This window comes from Canis lupus, chromosome Y (assembly GCF_048164855.1).
Source record: "Canis lupus baileyi chromosome Y, mCanLup2.hap1, whole genome shotgun sequence".
NCBI lineage: Eukaryota > Metazoa > Chordata > Mammalia > Carnivora > Canidae > Canis > Canis lupus.
Window position 1 is genome coordinate 5,379,291 of NC_132877.1, and position 27,982 is coordinate 5,407,272.

General features: G+C 50.8%; 1 protein-coding gene and 1 long non-coding RNA gene across 3 annotated transcripts in view; one reads left to right on the forward strand and one right to left on the reverse strand.

Moving 5' to 3' along the window:
• LOC140629081 (uncharacterized) overlaps positions 1 to 27,982 on the forward strand; it is a 528,858-nt gene that overhangs the window by 485,419 nt on the left and 15,457 nt on the right. The window lies entirely within an intron of this gene.
• LOC140629079 (anosmin-1-like) overlaps positions 3,176 to 27,982 on the reverse strand; it is a 186,393-nt gene continuing 161,586 nt past the window's right edge. Inside the window, exons 9-14 of the mRNA XM_072818483.1 lie at positions 27,260 to 27,406; positions 14,169 to 14,263; positions 10,555 to 10,726; positions 10,182 to 10,396; positions 8,175 to 8,316; positions 3,176 to 7,161 (exon numbers count right to left, since the gene is read on the reverse strand). Coding sequence (XP_072674584.1) covers positions 7,103 to 7,161; positions 8,175 to 8,316; positions 10,182 to 10,396; positions 10,555 to 10,726; positions 14,169 to 14,263; positions 27,260 to 27,406 — 830 coding nt within the window. The 3' untranslated portion in view covers positions 3,176 to 7,102. The remainder of the gene's footprint in view (positions 7,162 to 8,174; positions 8,317 to 10,181; positions 10,397 to 10,554; positions 10,727 to 14,168; positions 14,264 to 27,259; positions 27,407 to 27,982) is intronic.

Sequence of the window (27,982 nt, forward strand, 5' to 3'; positions counted from 1 at the left end):
GCATTTGATGGGTCGTCGTTTGAGACGAGGAAGGAGATACTGGACAAAAAGGTCAATCAGAATCCGTTTTGGATCGCTCACAATCTGCTGGACGTGCAGTGACAGATCGATTCTAATTGGCTCTGTGACTACATGTAAATCACTGCAAGCTGCGCCTCGGAAAGCCATTTCACCCGGGCCAGGAAAGACGGTAATCGCCACTGACAACACGCTAGGATGTCCGCGCTGTGTTTGACTACCCGTGTTTTATCCGTATTCCCCACGATAAATTCCCAGAGGACTGAGTGTGTGACATCTGTGCGTACCTACATGTGTCTACACGCCTGTGTTCACAAGCACGCCCACCGTCTGTGCCCGTGTCTGTGTGTCACGCAGGGAAGCATAAAGTACGCCGAGGAAACCTCACTGTGGCGCAGTGGGAAGGTGATGCTTCAGTGTGACGCTGAGGTCCTTGCCCTGTGAGCAGGAATGCTTATGCCATTTATCATTCACTCCTATCCCCCAGTCGCAGAAGAGGCTTCTCCGCACCAGGCGCATTCTGGAATTAGCTGGGGACGCTTTCGAGCAGCCCTGTTGTCCGCGCTTCACCCCAGATCTGAAGGCGCCCGAGACACTGGCCTTCTTCAGAGCTCCCCGGGGGATCTAGTCGGCAGCCAGTTTGGGGAGCAAGTGACCCGGGGTCATGCTAAGAACCAGAGGGGATCATTCAAAACTCAGTCTAAGTGGTACGTGGATCTGAAACTGCAATCTCTTCCCTCCTTGGGCAGCACTTACCATTCTAAAGAATAACGAGGGTCACTTTCCTTTTCTTCCTTCCTCACAGCCACTCTGGGCCACAGCTATGCACCCGGATTACTGTTAGTCCGTGGAATGACTTTGCAAATCTACAGATCTTAATCACACTTAAATTTAGTTTCATCGGACAAGGCAGGTTTTCTTGGACAAACTTGCCAGACGTGTAGCCACTTCAGAATACGATCCATGGACTGCAGTTCGAGGCAGCGTGGAGCGCACATGGAGCTGATCGTTCCTGCGGCCGTATCCTTAAAGTCAGCATAAGGCAAATGGCATTCGGCCTCAGGGAAATGTGCAAAAATACACAATACTTCCTCAAAATTAATTTAAGTAAGGGTGTCTTTGAGATGTTGTGCTTCAAACACACTGGCACGTGCACACACCCTACAATCACATACAATTGTGTCACGTGTGCAGGTAGAGCCAGGGAGGTGAGAGGACGCTCTGTGGCCGGTACCGATGCCCACTTCCAGCCGCTGCTGTTGGACTGTCGTTTATGGAAAATGTCACCGTTGGTAGAACTGGACAAAGGTCAATGCTGGCAATGTCTATTATTTCTTACAATCGCATGCAAATCTACAATTTACTAAAAAAAAAAACAAAAAAAAAAAAAGGAAAGAGGACTTCTGCCAAAGAGATTGATGGCCCTGAGGGCGTGGGTTTCCATCGAAGTGTGATACCACCCGGTGGTACAGTGACAGCTGGGCCCAGACACCGCTCTCACTCACCTGCTTTGGGGTGTGACGTCGCACATGACGCCCCAGGGCATCGCCGCCAGCGTGGGCCCATCCTCAGGCTAAGGCGCGGGTGGCATCAGAGTCGGACATGGGACCCTAACTGCTATGCGGACAAGCCTGGGCGGTGTCACGCGTCGTCAAGCACTCCTGCGCCCACCTGCCCGTCACCTCTGAATTCTGATTGTTTTCACTCATCATCTGGTTTCGTGAGCTCCTGACGGTATCACCTGGCTGAGATCCTGTCACTGTGAAGACGTCACTCGAGCCGCCGAGTCTCCCCATCGAGCCCCGCAGCCCAGTGTCACTCCTGAGATGTGGGAAGGGCCCAGAGCAGATACGGCCAGGCCTTGAGGCACGACGGGCTCTGCGTTGGGACTGACGTTCCAGCCCCGTCACCTGGCAAATCCAGACACACGCGTGCACGCGCACACATACACTCTTTGGAGTTTTCGGAGCACCCCTACACGGTCAACCCAACTTCCAAGTAACCACGAAGTGGCGAAATCCTTGCTTGGAATTGGAAAGCCGAGGCATGGAAGGGACAGGCAGTGTCCACGTGCTAGGGCACAAGAAGGGACCCAGTCCCTACTGTGTAAGGTTTCCTCCATCACCCGCACCTACCTCTCCTGACGTGACCTGTTCTGTTAGCTGGTGGACTGAGTAAAGGTCTTGTCCAAGTTGTAACAAAGTCATGTTCCTAAGACCCCTAAGCTGTGTGAAAGTCTCTCCCCAAAGCAAACAATATGAAAAAATATTTGTTGGGGTTGGAGTCTGTGACGTGGGGTCCCACCGACCCTAACAATGTGTAGACCCCACAGTGTAGCTCGTGGAGGAAAAGACTTGGACAAGGAGCTAGGTTTGAAGTGTTTTGAAGGAGTGCTTGGGAGGGTGGAGGATGAGGAGGGAAGAACCAGTTGGAGGCATGGTGGCCACACCGCTGATAGTGAAGTGTCAGACTATGGAGTGGACCAGGGCCCCGGGGAGTGGGCGCATTGAAGGCGGGAGGAGTCTGGGCTGAGGTCACTTCACTGGGTGACAGTGGCTTAGGCAGCTGGCATGAGGACTCAGGCTGGTGGGGAGGCCACAGCCACCATCTTTAGGGTTGGCATCATCCGATATTGGCCACTGCGCTGGGGAGCCTGACAGTAGAGCCCGGGACCCTCCCACCCAAGGTCAAGACCAGTATACTTCCTCCTCTGGCACCACTGTTGTTGACCTTGCTTTGGAAGGTCACAGGAATGATTTACAGGGCACATGAAGACATGACTCTCCCGCCACTGGCGAGGGCCAGGAGGTTGTATATCAATTCAGGCTCTGAGCTCAGTGGGAAGTCTGCTTGGGATTCTCTAAATAAATAAATAAATAAATAAATAAATAAATAAATAAATAAGAAGTCTTTCAGAAAATTCTACCAAAGAGCCAGAAACACCAGCCATAAGTAAATATGATGGAACAACTCTCAAGGGTTGATTGTCAAACCGCAAAACTTTCATTAGCATGAAGAGCGGTGGGTGACACTGACTACACCTCAAATTCCGTTCATGCTGACTTTTTCTATCTCCCTGGGAACACAGGGAAAAAATGGAAAAATAAAATTGGTTTCTTTCTTTTTTTTAATAAATAAATGAGTCTAGTCCATTGGGCAGGTTTAAGGATACTTTATTACCGATCAGTATGTACAAACTCTAACATGAAAATAATGAGTCACAGAATATCAGGCTATTTACAATACTTTTTTGTTTTTACAAAATGTTTTTTTACAAGATTACTTCTCTCTAAATAACATGACAGACGCACACACAAATCACTTTTTTTATTACATACATAAATAAATATAGACTTGAAATGACCAGAAGAGACATGATCTCCGTAGGCCACTTGGATGAGAAGGTGGCTGCTCTGTTATCTGCACACTACGGAATAATTAAGGAAAGGAATAATAATACCTTTACAAACAGACCTCTGTTAATCACTCTGTAAATTGTGTAACTTGCTAAAATATTCAGTAGAGGTAAGAAACGGAGTCTGGCCATGCAGAACCATAGGGAAGAGTCACCATCTTTATGCATTTATTATCTTAAGTGAATTATAAGTACATGCAACAGATACTTAGCCTCTGTGTTCTGGTTACAATGGGAAGGTTTGTTTAATAAGATTTAGAGCTATTTGCAATCGTGGGAATGGGTAAACTTCATTAGTAAATCCACGGCACGAGGCGGAAGGAAGGGCACTACCACAAGTGACGTGGACTCACAGGAAGGAGAAAGTATTCGTACCTGCGTCATACGGACACACGGCAAAATTCAGTCTTCCCCTCAGGTCTTTCAGTGGACACAAGAGACACAACGCAGGGCTTCGATGTCTAAGTTTGCAGCTGTTCCTCAGTTCCCGGGAAGGGGTGCCTTAAGTCGGCACATTCTCACGTGTTTAGTACAGATCGCTGCCTGTCCGGGGCGGGATTCTCAAGCGGGGGGAAGGGAGATGGGACAATAACCAGTGTGTGGAGAATTGTGGGTTCTCACTACTTGGGGGAGTGCTCCTGGCATGTGGTGGGTGGGGCGGGGGCCAGGCCTCAGGCCCCTGAGGGGCACATACATCCTGGGATTCGGGGTGGGGGTTCCCTGCACACACTGAGCCGCCCCCACCCCACCTGCCGGCCGCACCTGCCAGCCCCGCTGCCATGGACCAGGCCCACTCTGCACAATCACGTACAGGCCCTTTGAGGTTCCCAGCGTACAGACCCAGCTTTACACTTGAACTTTGCTGAATACGCTTTTCAGAGAGCTACCTGTCATCAATTTCATCGTCTCTGAAACGTCAGAGTAACACAAGGAGGGACTTGGGAGGGCACACGCTCGCTCACAAGAGTCGCCTGCAGAGCTCCAGCTGGAAGGGCGCAGAGCCGGTACCTTCAGCGGAGCACATGCGCAGGCACACCGCGTGCAACCTCAGTGACTAACCCCCGGGAATTACAGGACTTGGCATTTGTCGTGGGCTTAATTGCTAAGAGTGAATATTATCACGGAATATATTTTTTGTCCTATGAGAGATGCATTTAATTTTAGTAAGATATATTAGAGACCTAGCCACTAGAACTATGTTTTTTAAAAAAGCCCCTGTAGATTGTAAACCCTTTATGAGGACACTCACATTTTTAACATTTTTAAAAAATGTAATTATATCTTGGCCAATTTGCATATTATTGAGGATTACTGAAATTCATAAAAGAAACTCACGTTTCCTTAACCATAATTAATAGCATTTTTCTTCCAATAATGTGAATGAAATTAAAATTTTGTTATAGTAAAATTAGATACTCACAGGAGCTACTTTCAGTTTTGTAAGTTCAAAACCTTCATCCAAACTAAAAATATATTTGCTCGTTGTCTATTCCTCAGACGAAAGACATATAATTAAACTTTATAAAATTAAACTTACATAATAATTTAATAATATTTCGTATCTATGTATACACTCCTGCATTTTGAACTATACAACAGTATAAGAATTTTCTGGCACAAATACTGGATTTGCTCACGGCAAAATAAGGTAAAACAGAATGCTATAGCCAACATTAGACATCCTAATTTGTGAGAATTTGAGAATTTGAAATTGAGATGCCGCTCGCAGCACTGGCATAAATCATAGTTTCTGCGAAGATACCGGTGCTGTTGGGTCAGGTGTCGGGCTGTCGAAACGAGGGGAGCTTCCCGTTCTCTGGGTGACAAACGCGTAACTCTGGGAGCTGGTGGGGGGCGTCGCAGCACGTTGTGCTGAGTCCGTCCCGACCGCGTCAGCAGCTGCAGCAAAGCATTCGGAAGCCACGTGCACGTCCACGCTGGCGTTTCCGACGAGTGTCACGAAGTGTACGAAGCTGTAGAACATTGCGCTCATCGTCATTTTACGTCTCTGCTACACAGGAGGTGGGTTTCGCTGCCTGTTACCGCGCATCCACGCATACAGACCGCCTTTCCTAGAGACGCATCCACAGGATAATACAAATACCCCGTCTCCGTTGTATGGCGCGGTCGCCTCAGACACCGGTGGACTCGACGGACCCAGAGCTGTCCCTGCCAGGAGCAGTCGCCACATCCCCACGCTTCCAGGAGCCACCACAGGGCAAGGGCCCGGGGCCACCATCACGACCCAAGAGGACGGTCCCCAACACTTCCCAGATTGACTTAGGTGCACAACGAAAGGAGGGAGCAGCCGTTCCTTTGAGACGCTGAAATGTCGATAAATTGCTGTTTCCTCACAGAGTCAACACTGACGGGGAAACCACGTGGCCCTTCCCTTTAGGAGACCCGGGTGTCTGCACCACTGCTGAGCTGTGAAGAGAACGTCCACAGTGAGTCACCCTCGGCGTGTGCGATGTGTCTGTGTGGATCTCACACACACGTATGGACACAGACACACATGGATGCATATTTCAAACCACACCTCTGGGTATTCCCTCAAGAAAAGACTGGGTTAAGCTAACGGTGGTGGGTTTCCAGCAGCACCACGCACTGACGATGCGTTCCCACCCGTGTCCACGCCGCGAAGGGTCGTTGGGAGCCCAGCAGTCCGGCAGAATGGACTCGAGACGGTAAAGGCAGGGAAATAGCGGTCCTCTATCACCCGGAGCCTCTTGTCTGCATCACCGAGAACATTCTCGCATACAAATAGCTTACTTGAGGAAAAGGCAAACCTTAGGAAAGATCTCAAAATATTCAATAGTTGGAATTCTCTCATGTTAAGCAGGAGGTTTTGTAAATTTTGAGATATGTGACGTGGTAAAACAAAGCATACCAGCAGGTCTTTTCTGCATGGAGGAAAAAAAGGAAAACATAAATAAGAATGCGCATCAGGAAGCTCTCATTTTATGGGACGAAGTATTCAAATGTATCCCCGGAAAAGCATTCTAATTTCTCCAAGGCAGACTGTGCGTGGCAGCCGATTCACTTTGGAAGGTTCTCGTAAAGCACAGCTCACGCACGCGACGCTCATGTGCCTGTGTTGGCGTGTGGCTCGGGGGGGCTGCAGGTGCGCACATTCATACGTGGAAGTTAACTGCTACGGATCTGAGGTTAAAAAAAAATCACACATGCTATAACTCATCTTAGGAGAGATGTGAGTAAACGGGCCTTAAAAACTGCACCATCTTATTTGATTTTGCAAATCAAAGCAATCATTTAATTTAAAAATGTTTTATTGATGAACGTTATGCTTAGTATGTGTATTAGTTGTGTATCTGTCACACTGATTCGTTCTGAGAATTTGCGGCTCCAAATTCAGAGAGATCTCATCTCTGCACTCATTCCACCGAGACTCCTCCGCGGACATTCAGGTTTCCAGCTAGATGGGCCCCGTCTTCGTCTCCTCCATTCCAGGGAACGCGTGCGTCCACCTCCACGGGCCGTCTGGGACTGTTTCCACATGCGTCGAGATGGGCAGAGGGACGGAGGGTACAAGGTTACACGGGAGAGGGAGGGTGCGTGGGCACCTGCTGCCTCCGGAGCAGCACGGCTGGACCTGGAGGCTCAAGCAGCTTGCTCGTTCGTACATTCTCAGACATCTTTTTGAACCGTTTAGTATCTTTCTGGGGAAGGCTTGTAGTGAGGAGGATGCCGGTGCTTAAGATGCGGTCCTGAGCGGGGACAGGACGTTACGTGTCAGTCATGTGGCGCCACAGAAAGCAGCGCCTGGCAGTGAGCGAGCGCATCAGACCCGCGAGCCTCCCTCCCGCAGCCCGTCTCTCCTGCTCTGAATCGGGCTCCCCCCGCCCCCCACGCCCAGGAACGGGACAGGCTCCTTCCCTGCATCACAGCGACCCAGGCCAGCCACGGCCTTCTAGCTCCTTCTAGCTCCGCGGAGGGGAAAACTTCACCGGGACTCCCATGAATCCCGGTGTCAGAGGGGGAGCACCAGGCAAGCATGCAGCCGACCCTGACGAAGATCGGGGTCGCCACACTTGCCCACGTGAGGCCTGTTTTGTTGCAATTCTAGGCATCGGAAGTTATCCGCACCCGCGGATGAGTTTGTGCAAGTGTCAGTGTAAAACCGAGCTCACTTCTCAGTTTTCTTATCGACACGTAAACCTTTAGTCACTGCTTTATGTGCGTAAGCTTGAAAAAGATGAAGCACATAATTTAAAAATCTGCCAGAGCCCCATTGTTTTGAAACAGTGGGTGATAATTTTTTTTTAAAGACTTTACTTGGCGTAGCAGTAAATCTAGTAGATTGATTTAGGTCATATTACGAAGAAAATCTGTGTAATGTATTACAGGAAAATATGTGCCATAAGAAAATAATCCTTAGCAAAATATTTCCTCTATCGTCATATTTGAAAATCTCAATTTTTAAGATAATTGAGACTCATACGAGTTTGCAGATTTTTTTCCTCGTGTGTATTTATGGTGTGAAAGATACGGAAAAAGCATGATAGGTGCAGAAAACCAGAGGAAGGGAGGGGAGGGAAACTGCAGGGAGGGAGCAGTGAAGCACCAACCACAGGGTCATGCTAACGGGGGCTGAGCAAAACCCAGCCTGGGGAGACGCGGGGCAGGAAGGCTTTCAGGCTGAGAGAACTCCGTTCTCTGGGATAACACAGCGATCTTAGCATTGCACGCAGATGATGGGCTCTGTGGGTCCCACACTCACTGTGTCCTGAGGGCAGCGTGAGGTCGGGCGTCCAGAAGGTTTTGATGGTGGCCGGCCCTTCGCCACCCGCGGTCAGCACCTGCACTTCCAGCCGGTACAGCGTGGACGGCCTCAGGTTGGGCACTGTTAGGACGTTATGGTCCTGGGGCGTCACACAGAAAAATGCTCGTCAGTGACCTTTCAGAAACAACAGGCACAGGGGCACACATCCTCTGAGTGACTCCCCGGTGGAGACCAGGTGTGAGCACGTGGAAAGCAGGTGTGAGCATGTGGAGAGTATAGATTGAGTGTGTGGACAGCAGGTGTGGCCACACGGAGCATAATAGGTGTGAGCTTGCAGAGGGTAGGAGGTGTGAGTGCATGGAGAACAGGCTTGAGTACAAGGAGAGTAGCAGGGGAGCACGTGGCAAGTAGGTGTAAGTGTGCATAGAGTCGCAGGTGTGAGTGCGTGGAGAGCAGGAAGTGTGAGCACATGGACAGCAGCAGGTGTGAGCACGCAGAGTAGTAGGTATGAGCATGCAGAGTAGCAGGTGAGAACACATGGAAAGCCCGTGTAAGCACGTGGAAAGCAGGTGCGAGTGCGTGGAGAGCAGCAGGAGCCTAGAGAACAGGTGTGAGCGCAGAGCTGCAGGGGTGAGCACAGAGCTGCAGGGGTGAGCGCCCCAAGAACAGGTGTGAGCACAGAGCTGCAGGGGTGAGCGCAGAGCTGCAGGGGTGAGCACAGAGCTGCAGGGGTGAGCGCCCCAAGAACAGGTGTGAGCACAGAGCTGCAGGGGTGAGCGCAGAGCTGCAGGGGTGAGCACAGAGCTGCAGGGGTGAGCGCAGAGCTGCAGGGGTGAGCACAGAGCTGCAGGGGTGAGCACCCGGAGAACAGGTGTGAGCGCAGAGCTGCAGGGGTGAGCGCCTGGAGAACAGGTGTGAGCAGGGAGAGCTGCGGGAGTGAGTGTGGGGCCGCACGTGTGGCCGTGTGCTGCGCCGGGCCGCCCAGGCCCCTTGGCAGAGCGAGGCGGTGCCGAGGGGCCAGTTCTCAGGCGCCGTCGGGATTTCAGTTTTTAGTCCTTAACGCAGGACTTTCCCATGGTTTAGAGTTTTCATCTGCACATCTTGTGATGGGAATTCTTGATAATCCGAATTTCAGTGAACGAGCCAACTGTTTTCCTTAAAACACAATATCTGTCAATGCCCATAGCTGAAAATGTTTATTTTTATGCCAACACATTCTTCTCAAAATTCAATAAAACCTAATACATTCATAGAATAAGTACTTTCTAATTCCAAGGAATTTGTCCTTCCGGACTTAAGGGTTTTTTTTCCCTTTCTGTCTTTCTTCCTCTGGAGCCAGAGTTGGATACCCTAAGGGCATTTTGAGGGAGGGTGAAGGCGCACACATGGGTGTTTTTTGAAGCCAAGGAATTAAGCGGCCTGGAAGACAGGCCAGCTCGCTATGGGCCGGCGCCCAAATCCATGGGGGGAAGGGGGGACACAACAGGCCCCTTGTGGCTGTCCTTGCCCCAGCTCCGGGCTTGGACCAGAGGGACGTGGGGTTCATGGGGCGACTGGGGAGACTCCGGGTGTAGCCTGCAACAGCAGCCCTGCCATGTGTCAGTGTCTGCGGTGGCGGGGGGAGGGGGGCTGGGGGGGCTTTGTGGGAGGGTCCATGGGGGGAGCTGGGGGGGTGCTCCGTGGGGGTAGTTCTGGGGGGCGCACTCTGTGGGGGGGGCTCCGGGAGGGAGCTCTGGGGGGAGCATTCCATGGGGGGGCTCCGTGGGGAGCACTCCGTGGAGGGAGCAGCTCTGGGGGGAAGAGCTCCGTGGGGAGCTCCGTGGAGGGGCGCTCCGGGGGGGAGCATTCCGTGGGGTGCTCCGTGGGGGGAGTTGGGGAACTACCCCGTGGAGGGGGACTCCATGGGGGGCTGGGGGGAGTCCCGGGGGGAGCACATTCCGTGGGGGGCTCCGTGGCCCGAGCCCCCGACGCAGCGGGGCCCGGAGCAGGGCGGCGGGCACGTACCGACGGCAGGATCTGCGAGCGGGAGATGATGCTGTTGGGCAGGCTGTTGTGCCTGCTCTCGGAGGTCACCTCGGCCCAGGTCACCTGGAAGCCGGTGGGCGGCCGCTGCGCGCCGCGGGCCACCCTCCAGGAGAAGTGCGCCGTGACGTTGGCCCCGTGCAGCACGAACGAGGCGGACAGGTTCTCGGGCTTGGCCAGCACCTTGGGCGGGGGACCTGGGGGGCGCAGGAGGCGCTGAGGCCGCTCCCTGGCCCCGGGGCCCCACCCCGACCGCCGGCCCGGGGCGCAGGGCACGGGCCCCCAGTGTGGCCGCGGGGCGAACCCGCGGGAGGGACACGGGGACCCCCGGCTGCACCTGCAAGTCCTTGGGTACCTGCGTCGCCGGCGCAGCTCCCGGGCTTGGGGCTCTTCCCCTTCAGGGCAGAGCAGGGCGGCGTCGTGAAGAAGCCCGTCTCGGCCTTCAGGCGGCCCGTGGGCCCGGTCGGCTGGACCGTCACCTTGTATTTGCAGGAAAATGCTAGATCTTGAAGAATTATATAGTTTTCCTAGAGCGAGAGAAAGAGCACGTGCTCGCAGCGAGTCTCCCCGGGGCTTGCACGTTGGCAGGGGACACGCTGTTCCCACCGGGACACTTTCCCGGGTGCGGCGTGTGCGGCGTGGCTTTCCGGAGAACCAGAGCCACGCTGCAGGTGGTGAGGAGCTACGGGCCTGAGCACCCCCCACCCCCCCGGCTGTGGGCACGGGCTCTGGACCAGGACGCTGAGCGTCCAGGCACGTGTCCCAGTGGCCAGCCACGCGGGGGGTGGCACAAAACTGCCCCTGTGTGAGTGGGACACGGGCCTAGCCCCCGGGTGAGTGGGACACGGGCTTAGCCCCGGGTGAGTCTGCCTTTTGAAAAAGGAGGACCATGCTCGGCACCGCACGCTCTCCTCGTCCCGGAGGGCCGCTGTTGGTCCCGGCGAGGCACCGCGGCCACGGGGAGGCCCGGAGCGCGGGCGGAAGGAGGAAGGGGGCTGGGGCACAACGCGCGACGTGGGAACTGCCGCCGGGGCCGTAGGACGGGGCAGCTAGGCTTCCTTTCCGTTCACCGGCCCTGCTTCCCCTGTGTGGGGTCCGTATCCGAGCCTGACCCACTCGTGTGAAAGGTGCAGACGGCGCCTCTGTCCCGGGCACCCTGGGTGCAGGACGGGGCCCTGCCGGACAGCAGCGTGGGTGCGTGAGGTGGGGAGCAGGCCGAGGACTACAGTAAAAGCCGAGGCCCGCACACTCCGCCGGTCACTGAAGTCGCAAGCGGGAGCCGTGGGGATGCGCACTGGGGAGCTCTGTGGTTAGTGGACTGGGAGCCGTGTGGACGTGCCATGCGGAGCTGCTCTGTGGTTTGTGCATTGGGGAGCTCTGTGGTTAATGGAGTGGGAGCCGTGTAGACACACACAGGGGAGCCCTGTGGACATGCACTGGGGAGCCCTGCGGTTGGGGGAGTGGGAGTCACGCAGATGTGCATGGGGGAGCCCTGCGATTAGTGGAGTGGGAGCCGTGTGGACGTGCACTGGGGAGCCCTGCGGTTGGCAGACTGGGAGTCCTCCAGATGTGCACGGGGAGCCACGCGGTGGAAGTGGGAGGCGCGAGAATGCACCAGGGGGAGCTGCTGGCCCTTTACCCAGGTGCCAGGCGGGGAGCAGAGCCAGGGCAGTGGGCCCACCCCCGTGCGAGCAGGGAGCCACAGGCCTGCTGCGTCCCCTTGGGTGACGGCGTGCTGCCCCACAGGAGTGAATGTGCACTTTGCGTGGGAAGAGACTGCAACCCCACGTGAGCCCCGAAGGGCACCGCCTGGCAGCTGCTCCAAGAATGCGTTCGCGTGGCCGGGAGCGCGGCCATCTGTAGCAAGAGGTAAAGTAGCTGGTGCTCATCGGGGCTTGAAAAGAAGTGGGTCCGGATACAGAAATAGTGCAAGGGAGTATAGGGGAAAGGCGAGAACGTGAGTGGGAAATACCAGAGAGGGAGACGGACCATGAGAGACTCCTAACTCTGGAAAACGAACAAGGGGGGGGGGGGGGGAGGGCGGGGCGATGGGGTGACGGGCACTCGGGGGGCACCTGACGGGATGAGCACTGGGTGTTATATGTTGGCACATCAAACCCCAATAAAAAAAAACAAGAGAAAAAGAAAGTAAATGGGTCTGAAAGTCGTTTAAAAATGCAGATCAGCAAGGTCTAAGCCTTTGGCGGAGTGCTTTCTGATTCTTCTTTCCATGGGTCACATCGGGACGCCCGGGTGGCTCAGTGGTTTAGCATCTGCCTTCAGCCCAGGGCGTGGTCCTGAGGTCCTGGGATCGAGTCCCTCATGGGGCTCCCTGCTTGGGGCCTGCTTCTCCCTCAGCCTGTGTCTCCACCTCTCTCTGTGTGTCTCTCATGAATAAATGAATAAAAAATCTTAAAAAAAAAAGGTTTATGGGACGCATCATACATGTTCACCTTATTAGAGTTTCTAAAGATGATAGCCAAAGGTTGGCTGGGCCCCTGAAAATGAGCCAGATTTCATATGATTTCAAGGCATGCACAGGTAAAACTACTAGGAGCCTCACCCCTGCCCACAAAAAATTTAATAAACCCTGTTTCTGTTCCTTTTTTTCTGTGCTTTTCGAGTAGGTTTCCTTTTCAAAAATGTTTCTTTTTCTGTTTTTCTTTTTCTTTTCTTTCTTTTTTTAAAGATTTATTTATTTATGATAGACATAGAAAGAGAGAGAGAGAGAGGCAGAGACACAGGCTGAGGGAGAAGCAGGCTCCATGCTGGGAGCCTGACGTGGGACTCGATCCTGGCCCAGGATCGCACCCTGGGCCAAAGGCAGGCGTTAAACCGCTGAGCCACCCAGGGATCCCCTCTTTTTTCTTTTTTTAATGAAGTCTCCAAACTTTGGAAACAGCATGTGGAAAAATAAAAGGAACAGCGTTGGTGAGCATGAGTTGAGACAAGTCAAATCCAGTAAAAAAGTGTATTTCTGCGGACCCACTGACTTGTTTTATCTTACTATCTCTGAGTTATGTGATCAGATAGGATTCTAAAAATACTGTACTTGTTGCTTTAGAAAATACTCAAAAGAAAAATGTACTTACAGATCATGTGTCAGCGTACTAGACAGCTGGGGCCATGCCTTCGCATATTTGAGACCGTCCTGCTGCATCACACACACGTCACGGGCGTCAACACTGTGCAGGATTCTCTGCCCTCGAAACCATTTTTTGTTGGCCCGTTGACACTACTCTCTAATTCACGCGTGAACCTCAAGTATTTGAAAGAATTCAGGGAGTAGTGCTGATGGAGTTAGCATCCCCAAGGGGTTACTGTTCTCTTCAAAGTAAGAATCAAAAACGTGTTGGGCAGCCCCAGTGGCTCAGCGGTTTAGCGCCACCTTCAGCCCAGAGCGTGATCCTGGGGACCCGGGATCGAGTCCCGCGTCGGGCTCCCGGCATGGAGCCTGCTTCTCCCTCTGCCTGTGTCTCTGCCTCTCTCTCTCTCTCTGTGTGTCTCTCATGCATAAATAAATAAAATGTTAAAAAAAACAAACAAACAAAAAAGGTGGTGCACCGTGTCTGGCAGAGGGAAGAGCTGCCATGCCCCGGCCACAAGGTGCTGAGCGAGCATCAGGGCCCCACAGAGGCTCCCAGGGCACCGTTCCCTTAGGCCGCGCTGCCGAGATTGAGAACATAATTCAGAGCTGTCGTCCAGCCCGGAGGAGCCCCCGAGCCCCCGCAAGGCAACCGTGCGCTGCCCTGGGCACCCCGGAACCGCTGGCCCTTGCATTGGGGGAGCTGCCCGGCCCACGGGGGCCCAAGCTCGGGAAGCGTGGCGAGAAGGGCCTGGGGGTGGAGGACGCCTCTGCTTCCGCGCCTCGCATTTAGTCGACGCCCGATTTCTGGGAACCAGGCATCCGAGTGTCAGACCCCTGCACGTCTGTCCGCGCCTTTCCCACCCGAGCCCGTCACCTCTCACCTGGGTGATGGCAGCAGCGGTCCCTGGCGCGGAGCTCCGGTTGTGGGCGCAGGCCTCCGGGAGCCAGTGCACGTGGTAGCGGCTGACGCTGGGATCTGCAAGGCCAGGGCACACAAGCTCGACGCTTGGCAGCCTCCCGCCCCCGCCCCTCCTCCCCCAGGGCCAGGGCAGGTGCCACGGGCGGCCCGGGTGCAGCAGGGGGCCTGCTGTGAGTGCATGGGCCTGGGCTGGGCGGCTCGCAGCCCCCCCATCCCCATGGGGGCCTGAGCAGGGAGCCCCTGCTAGACGCCCCACCGTGCACACCAGAGGCGGTGGGATCCTTTCCCAGGGAAGGAATCTACAGCCTACACGGGTGCCAAGTCGCTGCGTGAAGTCACGCGCTGGCCTCAAGCACCACTCTTCTGGGCACCGCCACACACAGCAGTGCTCTCGGGGGCCTGGACCCAACACGGCTGCGTTGGCCACACGTGAGGCCCGGAGGCAGCCTATACCTCATGCTGGAAGGTACTCTGGCCACAGAACAACACAGAAGGTAAGGGGGCAGGTGCATCGCCAAAGGGGACAGGTGTGGCTAGAGTGGCTGGCTCCTCCCCTGGGGATCTGACCCTCAGTGAAGATGAGGACGAAGCCTGGTGGCTGGCGTGAGCAGTGTCGGTGGCTGTGGCCAGTGTGGATTGCGGGGACAAGCCTGCAGGTTGGCGTGGGCAGTGTGGATGGCTGCGGCAGGCCATCTGGCCAGCACCACCCGACACAACCTTGCGCACGTGCTGGCCCTAGCCATTCGTGCCTGTGAAGCTCCTGAAATACTGTATAGGATAAATTCTGAGTGCACGGAAATCAACTTAAACGCAGAGCTGCCGGTGGCTCAGGGCCACCACACTGGGCGGAGTCTGGCCCCAGGGGGCAGACTCCTGCCCACTGTGGGGCGGGCGCTCCCCACTCGGGATGGAGTCGGGTTTGCCGCCATGGAGCGGTACATGGTCTCCGGTGGGCCCCTGAGGACCGGGGACTCCAGGAAGCCGGGGCCCATGTCCAGCACGGCTGTTTTCCTGAGAGGAGGCACGGACTGCGACACCTGCTCGCCCCCTTTCGGCCCCAGCCCCCCGAGCTCTGGAGGCTGCCTGGTCCGAGTCCGGGGCCCGTCATGTCTGCACAGACCAGCTCTGTGGATACTGCATCCATCCCCGCACTTCCAGGGAGGCCGGCGCAGTAGGAGCATCACCAGCTCACGTCATCACGTGGATAAGCAAGACCACCCTGCAGGGGGCGGTGTCCATAACCCAGAGCCACCTGAACGCAGGCTGGACAGGCTCTCCACAGCTACATGTAGACCAGAGGCCACGGCAGAGGGGGGAGAAGGTGGAGATGGGGTGGGGCCCCCACAGAGGGAGGAGGGGACCCTCACTGCAGCCCCCAAGGCACTGCGGACCCACACAGGGCACACAAAGCCCCACAACATCTGGCTTTGAACACCAGATGGGCACAACATCACAAGCTCTTACAGTCACTGGGGCTTAACACCTGGAACTTAAAAACCAGTGGGCGGGACTCTGCAGAGCTAGGGGGTAAGAGAAAACTGAGTTCCCAAGTCCCCACCCTTAGAGAGACAACACCACAAATAGCCCCGCGAGATTCTGCAGCACAGAAGCAGGCATCGAAAAAATGCCTGAGCTACACCGCAGGGAGACATGTTTATTAATCTTGGAATGTGTGCTGGAGAGGCAGGGATCTTTGGGAAATTTCTCCAAGTGGCAGGCACCGCCCCCTCCCCCTGCGGATTCACAGACACCTGCCCGACCAGTGCAGCACAAATACTCTCCACCTAGCTCGCTGACAGTGCTGCTGTGCTGCAGGCTCACGCCCTGAAGCCACATGTCCCTCCTGCAGGAGGCCTCACAAACCCTGGTAACCCCAAATGCCCATCACCCCAAAGTGATGCCTGTCGCTGGGAAGAGGGGAAAACAGGCAGTTTGACTGCAGCCCTAGCAGTGGGCTGGGAACCCACATGGACTGCAGACCCCGCCACCAACACAAGCCGCTCAGGGGACAACACAGACAGTGGCCCCTAGTTCTGTGCTCCTGCAGCTCTGGAGAATGCTGGTCGCACCCACCTCAAGGCCAACATGCCCCAGACCGGCCCATTAACACTGCAGCTCACAACAGGCAGAGAGAGCCCTTGCAGATGACTGGACGGAAGGCCAACGCAGCTCAGCCACAACAGTAGGGCGCACACGACACACACAAGGGACACCCCTGAACTGCTGGGTCCTGGGGAACAGGAGACAGTGCACAGCAGGGCACTATAGGACCCATTGTAAGGCCACTGCTTTTAAGAGGAGATGTAGAGAAGAGGGCAAAAGGGAAAAAAAAAGAACTACAAAAACAATTGTAAAACAAATAGCCAAATTGCAGTAAGTACATACCTGTCTATCAATAATCACTGTGAATGTAAATGGACTAAATGTCCCAATCAAAAGAAACAGGGTGACAGGCTGAATTTTAAAAAAAGCAAGACCCATCCATATGCTGTCTGCAAAAGACTTATTTCAGACCTAAAGACACCTGCACATTGAATGTGAGGAGATGGAAAGGCATTTATCATGCAAATGGAAGTGAAAAAAAAAAAAAGCTGAGTAGCAATACTTATATGACAAAACACACTTTAAACCAAAGACAGTAACAGACAAAGGGAGACACTATGTTACCATAAAGGAAACAATCCAACAAAGATATAAGCATTGTGGTTACTTAGGCACCCACAAGGGAGCACACAAATACATAAAGCACTTAATAACAAACCAGAAGGAACTAATTGATAATAATACAATAATAATAGGGGACTTTAACATCCCACTTACATCAATGGACAGACCACGCAAACAGAAAATCAACAAAGAAACAGAGGCTCTGAATGACACATTGGACCAGATGAATCTGAGAGATTTAGAACATTCCATCCTCAAGCAGAATACATTCTTTTCAAGTGCATGTGGGGCATTTTCCACAGTAGATCCCACGTTAGGCCACAAAACAAGTCTCAACAAATTCAAAAAGATTGAAGTCCTACTGTGCAGCTCTTCAACTATATCATTATGAAACTAAAATCAACCACAAGAAAAAAAAATCCAGAAAGAACACAAATATATGGAGGTTACATAACGTACTACTAAATAATAATCTGGTCACCTGTGAAATCAAAGAGGAAACCAAAAATACATGGAGACAAATGAAAATGAAAACACACGGCTCAAAATCTTTGGAATGCATTAAAAGCTGTTCTAAGAAGCTTACAGTAATACAGGCCTACTTCAAGAAGCAAGAAAAAGCTCTAACCTTATACCTAAAGAAGCTAGAACAAGAAGAACAAAGAAAACCCAAACCAGCAGAAGGAAGGAAGGAAATAAAAACGATTAGAGCAGAAATACATGAAACAGAAACTAAAAGAACAATAGAACAGAGCAATGAATCCGGGAGCTGGTTCTTTGAAAATATCAACCAAATTGATATACCTTTAGCCAGATTCATAAAAAAGAGAGAGGATTCAAATAAAATCATATGTGAAAGAGGAATAATAACAACCAACACCACTGATAGAAAGGATTATAAGAGAATATTATGAAAAATTATATGCCAACAAACTGGACAGCCTAGAAGAAGTGGATAAGTTCCTAGAAACATACCTCCTAAAACTAAATCCGGAAGAAATACAAAATTTGAACAGATTGATTATCAGAAAGGAAACTGAATCAGTAATAATAATCAAACTCCCAACAAACACAAGTCCAGGACCAGGTGGCTTCAGAGGCAAATTCTACCAAACATTTAAAGAAGAGTTAACACCTGTTCTTCTCAAACTATTCCAAAGAGTAGAAGGAAAGCTTCCAAATTCGTTGTATAATGCCAGCATTACCCTGTTACCAAAGCCAGATAAAGACACTACAAAAAAAGGGACGATAGGCCAAAATCCCTGATGAAGATGGATGCAAAAATCTTCAGCAAAATATCAGCAAATCCAATCCAGCAGTACATTCACAAAAGCATTCTCCATCATCAAGTAGGATTTATTCCTGGGATACACGGGTGGTTCAGTATTTGCAAGTCAATCAATGAGATATATCGCATCAACAAGAGGAAGGACAAAAGCCACATGATCATTTCAAGAGATGTAAAAAAAGCATTTGACAAAGTACAACATCTGTTCGTGATAAAAACCCTCAACAAAGTAGGTTTAGAGGGAATACACCTCAGCATAATAAAGGCCATCTATGAAAAACCCACAGCCAATGTTACACTCAATGGTGAAAAACGGAGCTTTTCTCCTATGCTCAGAACTAAGACAAGGATGTCCACTCTCCCCACTGTTATTCAGCATAATAGTGGAAGTCAAAGCCACGGCAATCAGACAAGAAAAAGAAATAAAACACATCCACGCTGGGAAGGAAGAAGTAAAGCTTTCACTATTTGCAGACGACATGATACTATATATAGATAAGCCTAAAATTCCCCCCCCCCAGAACTAATAAAACTGATTAATTCTATAAAATCAGAAGATACCAAACCAATATCCAGAGATCTGTTGCATCTCTATACACCAAGACTGCCATAGCAGAGAAATTAAGAAAACAACTCCATTTACAATTGCACTAAAAATAATAAAATACCTAGCAATAAGCTTAATCAAGAAAGTAAAAGACATGTACTCTGAAAACGATAAAACATTGATGAGAGAAACTGAAGGGGTGCCTGGATGGCAGAGCATGGGACTTCTGATATCAGGGTCAAGTCCCGAGTTGGGCATGGAGCTTACTCAAAAGAAAGAAAAAAACTACAGATGACACAACGAGATGGAAGGATATTCCCTGCTCGTGGGTTGGAGGAACAAATATTATTAAAATGCCCATTCTACCCAAAGCAACCTACGCATTCAATGCAATCCCTATCCAAATAGCAACAGCATTTTTCCTAGAGCTAGAACAAACAATCCTAACATTTATATGGAGCCGCAAAAGACTCTGAAGAGCCAAAGCAATCTTGAAGAAGAGGAACAAAATGGGAGGTATCAAAATCCCAGATGTCAAGATACCCTACAAAGCTGTAGTCATCAAGATGGTATGGTACGGCCGTTAAAACACACACGTAAATCAGTGGAACAGAATGGAGGGAAGCCAGAAATAAACCCGTGATTATATGGTCATTAATCTTTCCCAAAGGAGGCAAGAGTAATTAATGAAAACATCTCTTCAACAGATGGTTTTGGGAGAACTGAACAGGTACACACAGAAGAATAAACCAGGACCCCCTTCTTACATCTTACACCAATATAAACTCAAAATGGACTAAAGACCTCACTGTGAGACCTGTAACCATAAAAATCCTCCAAGGGAGCACAGACAGTAATGTCTCTGACATGAGCCCTAGCAACATTTTTCTAGATAAGTCTCCTGAGACGGGGGAAACAAAAGCAAAAATAAATTATTGGGACTTCATCAAAATAAAACCTTTTGTACAGTGCAGGAAATAATCAACAACCGAAAGACAGGCTATGGATATCCCGAATGAGACAGGATATTTATTTATTTATTTATCTATTTATCTATTTATTTATTTTTTTTGAAAAAATCTTTAAAAAAAGATTATTTATTTATTCACAAGAGACGAGAGAGAGAGAGAGAGAGGCAGAGACCCAGGCAGAGGGAGAAGCAGGCTCCATGCAGGGAGCCTGACGTGGGACTCGATCCTGGGTCTCCAGGATCATGCTCTGGGCTGAAGGCAGAGCTAAACCGCTGGGCCACCTGGGCTGCCCAGGACAGAATATTTACAAATGACATATCCAGTAAAGGGTTAGTATCCAAAATATATAAAGAACGGATACAACTGAACACCAAAAACCCAAAAAACCCAATTAAAAAATGTGCAGAAGATATGAACAGACATTTCTCCAAAGAAGACATACAGATGCCAACAGACACATGAAAAGATGCTCAACACCAGGGAAATGCAAATCAAAACTATGAAATACCACGTCTCCCGTCACCTCTAAATTAAAGAGAATGGCTGTCAGAATGGCTAAAGAACAGAGGAGACCAGTGTTGGCGAGGATGTGGACAAAAAGGAACCCTCATGCGGTGTTGGTGGGAACGCAAAGTGCTGTAGCCACTATGGAGAACAGTATGGAGGTTGTTCAAAAATTTAAAAATAAAACTACCTACCCCGTGATCCAGTAATTCCAGTACTAGGCGTTTACCCAAAGAACAGAAAAACACTAACTCGGAAAACTGTACGCACCCCTATGTTTACAGCAGCATTATTTAAAATAGCCCAGTTATGGAAGCAGCCCAAGTGTCCGTCAGCTGATGAATGGATAAAGAAGATGTGGAATGTGTGTATATACCGTGGAATATTACTCAGCTAGAAAAAAGAATGAAATCTTGCCATCTGCAACAGCACTGGTGGAAGAGTCGGTCAGAGAAGGACAAATACCATAGGATTTCACTCATATGTGGAATTTAAGGAACAAAAGTAACAAGTACAGGGAAAGAGACAGAGACAAACCATGAAACAGGCTCTTTACGGAGGAAAACTGGTGGTTACCAGAGGGGGGCAGCGGGGGAGGCGGTTAACTCGGTGACGGGGATGCAGAGCGCACCCATCACGAGCACTGAGGAGTACACAGACTTGTAGGATCACTATACTGTCGTCAGACACTACTATGACAGTGCACGTTAACCGCGCTGGGATGAAAATAAAATACGGAAGCACCGATTCACGTCCCTACAGAATTGCTGAATCACTAAACTGTACCCCTGAGAGTACAGAACACTGTCTGTTAATGATACTGGTTATTTCTCAAGATCCCCAGAGCGGGGGATCCCTGGGTGGCACAGCGGTTTGGCGCCTGCCTTTGGCCCAGGGCGCGATCCTGGAGACCCGGGATCGAATCCCACGTCGGGCTCCCTGTGCATGGAGCCTGCTTCTCCCTCTGCCTGTGTCTCTGCCTCTCTCTCTCTCTCTCTCTGTATGACTATCATAAAAAAAAAAAAAAAAAAAAAAGATCCCCAGAGCGTAAAACACCCACGCTATGCTATGCTAGCTAAACTGTGTCCACGTAACTCATTTATACAAATATCTTGTCTTTAGCGTCATCTTGACAATTACGAAAATCCCTCAAGTCTGTACTTAGGACCTCAGGATCCCAGCATTAGCTAGAATATTAAAAACAGCATCATTCAATCAAATGTTTGCTAAGGGGACACATATGAAAATTCTAGGCTAAATGCCTTGTGCTGCTCTGGTTCTTGAACTTAAGTTTTTCCTTCTGCAAATAAGTCAGTAAGTCCTTGAGAAGTATTTTTAAATGTTGAAATTTACTTTCAGGACGCTTCAACTATGCTTCAAAAAGGAGATGTTTTTTTGTTTATAAAATACATCTAACTCACAGTGTCTGGCATAATTAAAGGCTACAAGAAATAAATGTTTTAGGATTTATTGATCTTAGAGAGCATGAGTGGGTGAAGCTGAAGGAGGAGAGGGAGACCCCCTCGAGCAGACTCCCGCTGAGCATAGAGCCGGACATGGTGCTCGGTCCCAGGACCCTTAGATCGTGACGTGAGGCCAAACCAAGAGTTGGACACCCAAGTGACTGTGCCACCCGGGCACCCCAGGGCCGCAAATTTTTAAATTAAATGTTAATCTCTAAATTCTGGGGTGATTGAAATCAGAGCTCGGAGAAAGGCCATCTTGGAGCGCCGCTGCCTAGCAAAGGACAGAAAGTCACAACGCTGGTGGCGGGGCACGCACACCGGCAAGGGCATCAGAAAATGCCAGCTCCCTAGGGCAGCAGTTTCTGATCTTCGCGGCATCTCAAACGACAGAAATACCACCTGGTACGTAGTAGGTCGTCAATAAATGTTAGTTAAATGACTTCCTTTCAGGAAGTAGTGCCTTGGTCTCTTTATATTTGTCAAAAAAAATGCTTTGGTCAGACAGATTTTCTGATTTTGGACAATTTTGTAAAAAGAGTAATTTTGAACACCTACTACGCAGAAGGCATTTCTCCTCAAAGTATTTTCTCTCTCTCTCTCTCTCTGAGCTAATTTTTAAATATTTTTGGAGCGCAAACACTAAGTCTAAACCCGAAAGCTTAAAAGAATCAATTGTGGATTCTGCTGTCACACAGTAAAAGTGAACTGATGTCTGCAGAATAATAAAATCACTAATTAATTACATGAGCTAAGAATAATGAAATTACTAATTAATTAAATGAACTGTACCTTTTAGAAGAATGATGGTTCTACAAAATCAGTGTTGAGGATACTTACTTCTTTCCAGAGCCTTCACTATTATACCCCAGCTACCATATACACTAAGTTGGCCTATTATATGATGTTTGAGTCATTTCTCTACAGAATTATATGCTGTGTCAAAATAATAACAAAAAACTTGAAGCTCTCTCTTTGGAAAATTTCAAGGGAAATGAACAGATTGGTGCTTTTGAGCTCCTAGCTCCAAAACCAACATGCTGGCCACCCTCGCTTTTTAGGAAATGTGACATATCTCGAAACCAATTTCTACTTATAATTTTGTCTCGATCAGTGAACAAGATTCTCGTCTACTCTCATTTGTCACAAGCGTTCGGGTTTTGTGTGTTTTTTTTTTTTTTTTTTAGGTTTCAAATCAGTGTATCCGCTGGTGGACATTAGTTACAAGTCAATAATCAATTCAGCTACTTGTGTCACAGACTTTTTATCACCACTTGAAATGGGTCTTACCACGTTGCATAGGGTGCACACAATGGAGGGTTTTTACAGAGTCAAAAAGTTTACAAAAGGCAGCCAAAGCGTCCTGCTCCGGGACAGGAAGAGATGCCGTATTCACATTCTGAGCAGAATTCGCATGAGGACTGTGTGTTGACTTAAAAGGCACCTCCTTTCCTAGGTTTGTGATAATTATGAACAGCACTTGCTTCAGAAAGTTCTGGGGGAACCGTGGTTTGGGTTCTGCAGGTCACACGGGGCCTGCCTAACACGCTTCAGGGGGGAGAACAATCTAGAGCATGTGTGGAGCACGCGCCGCCGCCGTGGTGAGCGCTGGGCCCCCGAGCTCCCGGTCTCCTCCTCGGAGGCTCTGGCCCCGCGAAGCTCCGGGTGGGATATGCTCGTTTGGCTTTCAGATTTAAAATCAAAGGGGAAATGGTGTGTGGATGTAATGTAGCCCAGGGGGCTTTTGGGGAAAAAAGACAAAACTCGAGGTAGAGCGTGAGCGTTCTCAGGACCTCAGCGGCCGTGGGATCTGCTGCGAGTCGACGTCCACCTGCAGACCCCGACGGCCCAGTAACTGCACCAACCGTGGCTCCTGTTTCTCCCACAGAACTCCCTGCTGGGCTCGGGGCTCTAGGCCGACCGTGACGTGTATGTGCAGCGCATGTACGTGTACACTCGCGCACGCACGCACACGATCTTTGAGACCATCATGACCTTGGTCGTCCCGCCCTGCAGTCTCACCCTGTGGGAACACTGACCATTTCCTGCTGCTGAGCGAGGGCAGCGATGGTTCATCCCATTTCAGGTGCCAAACTCAGTACCTAGACTTAACCGCGTCTATACTGCAAACTCAATCCTTGAACGTTTGCCAAAGGTTCCTACACCGTTGTCTGCAGAGGAGGAGAACAGGGTCAGTCCTAGAGCTACGAGGCACTCACCATCCTTCTTAAAGTCCCATCTCTTCTATGCTTCGGTCACCCTTCCACCTGCAGGAAACCCTGTAAGAGCCCTGACGCCTATGGGGTGATTACCAGACGCCGTCCCCACCGTCGGTACGCATGCTCCCACCCAAGCCCCACAGCACGCCTACGAGGTAGTCTATCATTTTCCCTTTAGTTCATCATGTTAACAGAATAAGAGAGAAAAAGTCATTGATCTTCTCATTACTTTCAGGAAGAATATTCGATAAAAATCAATGCATATCCATGATAAGAACACTAGCTCAGAGTAGCAGGGGACAGGGCGCCTGGGTGGCTCTGTCGGTTGAGTGTCTGCCTTCGGCTCAGGTCATGACCTCAGGGTCCTGGGATCGAGTCCCGTGTCATCAGGCTCCCGGCTCAGGGGCGAGTCTGCTTCTCCCTCTGCCCCTCTCCTCACTCGTGCTCTCTCTCATTCTCAAGTAAATGAATACAATCTTTAAAAAAGAAAAAAGATCCACACGGCATTTTGTTCGTCTGCTAAAGGGTGTCTGCAGAAAGCTGGCCCCTAGCACGCCCGGTATAAAGTGCTCAGCGGCCTGTTGCGCCAATCGTTTCATAGGAGCTCGGTGTATGAAACCATCACGTTGCGCACCTGCGCGATGGTCTGGGTCAGTTCTGTCTCCATACAGCTGGGAAAATAGGAGCAGCAGATATTCGCACATGGATATAAAACTGTGTACACTGGCACACGCTTGTATCCATCCACACGCGCATAAAGATCCCATTACTTCACCCCCCGCCCCTGTGAGATGGACACGCTATTGCCATTTTACAGATGAGACACTGATGTGTGAGTGGGGAGGGACTTGCCCGACATCACACACTTGGCGAGCGGTTCGCCTGGGCTTTGAAACCAAATACATCTCCTTTTAAAGACTGTATTCTAGGACGCCGGGCGGCTCAGGGCGTGATCCCGGGATCCAGGATCGAGTCCCGCATCGGGCGCCCGCTTCTCCCTCTCTGCCTGCGTCTCTGCCTCTCTCTGTGTCTCTCATGAATATATAAATAAAATCTTCAAAAAAACTAAAGACTGTATTCTTAAACTCTATGTTATTGGGGTTCAAAGAGTAGTTGGCAAGCGTGCAGTGTTTTACATATAGTGACTCCCTGCAGATGTCCACCACGGTGACTTTTCTCAGCCATCAATACCATTACCTTGTTTCCATATAATTAGTTGGAATCACTAGTAAATGATCAAGTAACCAAGAAGGACAGAAACTAGTGCTTCTGTTTAATTCGGCTTTGAAGAAACAGAAATGAAGGCGTCAAAAATAAAAACACATCACGTCTGCAGTGATCACTCCCGCTCCACCCTGTGCTGAACGCCACAGCCAGCGTTGAGGCAAGAGAGCCACGTGAAATGTCAGAGGTCTGGAGCGGAAAATATAACCTTTGCATTATTTACATGCCACATGGTTGCTTTTACAGACAAGTGGGAAAGGACTATCGCACGGAATGTCACGAGCAAGGTAACATGACAACAGAGCTGGCTCCACCATCCAGGCATAAAGAGAGGCTGTATTTATGTCTGTGACAACCAGAGTCAGAAAATAAAACTGAGAAAACATGTGCGTGTACGTAATGGGATCAAAATAATCAAAGACACTTTAGAAAATTGATATGAAATCGTACAATGCCTCTGCCTTATATATTGTAAATCACTGCTGAGAGAGAATCTTAAAAACCCGAATAAACTGACACATAAGTGTGCATATTTTGAAGATGCGAATTCTCTAGTCATGACCAGAGAGGCTGATTGTCATTTCAACAAAGATCTCGGGAGGTTTTTGTGGAAATTGACAAACTAATGCACACACTGATGTAAAACTACAAGGGGCCAAGAAGAGTCTAGAGGATTTGAAAATGAAGTAAAAAACTGAAGGATTGTGATTTAAGATATTTACAAATCTACGGTGGTTAAGGCAGTGTTGTAATGCCAGAGAGTTGGAAAAATAGATAAGAGGCCACAGAAAGTTAAAAAGGTAACCTGCCTGCACTGTTGATTTAGGGCCAGGGTAGCAGACCAGAGCTTGGGCGAAAGAGTCATTTTTATAATTTTTAAATTATAAAATAAAAAAAAAATACGTATTTTCTTGAGAGAGAGAGAGTGAGCACAGGTGGGGAGGGCCAGACACAGGAAGAGAAGGTCTGGAGCAGACACCCTGGTGAGTGCAGAGCCTGATGCAAGGCTTGATCCCAAACCCTGAGATCAGGGCCTGAGCCAAAATCCAGAGTCAGATGCTCAGCCAGCTGAGCCACCCGGGCGCCCCAGGAAAGAGTGCTTTTTACATAATGATGCTCTGTCAGCTGGAGATCGGGAGGGAAACAAGAATAAAAGGACAGTGACCCCTATAACTAAAGTCAGCTCCAGGCGGAAGTCAGCCCGAGAGAGAAAGGTGCAACACTGCCTTCTAGGGGACGACGGGAGGACCCGTGTGACCCTGGAGAAGCAAAGACTCTCCACCGGGGCCCAGGGAGCGGTCACCTAAAGGAGACAAGATGATGAATCGACCCCCTCTAGACCTGAGAGCCACTGAGAAGGAAGGAAGGAAGGCAAGTGTTGGTCACACAGGGACCCCGCAGGTGACTCATACCCTCGATGCGTAAGGGACGCTTGCAGGACAGCCCGCGGGGCGAAGACGCACGTTCAGACAACGCACGGCTGTCAAGAGGCAGCAAGCTCAGGAAGATGGGAGTTCCGCAAGGCGGGGAGCGGGTGGGGGGCGCCCCAGGATGGTCGTGCCCTGCCCGTGGGAATGTCAGCTGGCGCAAAGCTCTGTCTTCCAAAGCTCTGGGCGCTCTAACGACCGAAAGGCCCCCGCTCGTCGGGGGTGATATGTGCCCCAGAGGCCACAGCAGCAGCGTGCCTGTGAAGACAGGCCGACATCCCTGAGGTGACAGGATGCCACGCGCTGACCGATGACTGGCTCCTAGAAAACAAGGGCCGGGCCCCTCACAGTGCACAACAGCAAGACATTTAACTGCAACCACGAGAGGACCGAAGTGTTTTAAGTGTCTCGTTCGGGTGATATTTTCCTTAATATTAACACCGTGGCGGGCGCCTGCGTGCATCTGTCGGTCGCGCATCTGACTCTCGGTTTTGCCTCGGGTCGTGATCTCAGGGTTGTGGGATCCGACAGGGCACTGGGCTCCGCACTCAGCACGATGTCTGCTCGACATTCGTTCTCTCTCCCTCCCGCTCTGCCCCCCCCCCCATGTTATCTCTAAAATAAATAAATCTTAAAAAAAAAAAAAACAAGTCAACCCCGTGGCGCGACCTTGAGTTCGCACTAGCAGCGCGGGGTCAGCGGGCTACTTAAGGCAGCCGCCAGCGAGGAGAGCGTGTGCGCACCTTCGGTCTTTTTCCAGTAGACCTTCACCTGCAGTTGGTTGTCTTGATAGAAGGGGGCTCCGATTTCCAGGAGGCGAGCGGGCCGTCGTCTCTGGAAAGGGGGCTGTATGTGCGTCGGGCTCTTTCTGGATTTTCCGACGTGCTCTTCTGCAACAAAGTACGACATTGTGATTCGCTGGTCAAGGTAACGGGCAATCAGTACACATTCACCCTTCGGGGAGGCTCTGGGTTAAACCAGACGTACGGATACGGTTTCTCATGATAGGTTTTTTAAAAAAGTTGTGAAGAGAGTAAACGAAATGATATGAAGATACCACGTGGCCTGGAAACCACAGAGCTTTGCATGACGTGCCGGCAGTTCTATGCCCCCAGCCGCCACAAGGTCCCCTAAATGGGCACTTTGCTGTGTTGACTCGCACCTGAAGTATCACATCAGCAAATGCACCTCGATGATACTTCAGATGAGGCTTTAGGCCTGAAGGCTGCCTTCGTTCACGCGCTCACTCGTTCTTTCCTGTCAGTCCCCGGTGAGACCTCCTAGGTGCCCGGCAGCGAGCCCGGGGCCACAGAGACGAAGCTCTTGGGCCCGGGGCTCTTGCGAAAGCGGCACGCGGGTGCAGGTGATCCCGCGCGTCGGTAGACGAGGGAGCACAGTGGGGGGTAGGGACGTGTTTGTGGCTCCCAGCCCACTGTTGCCTGTTCTCTGGAGGAATCGCCTAAGAG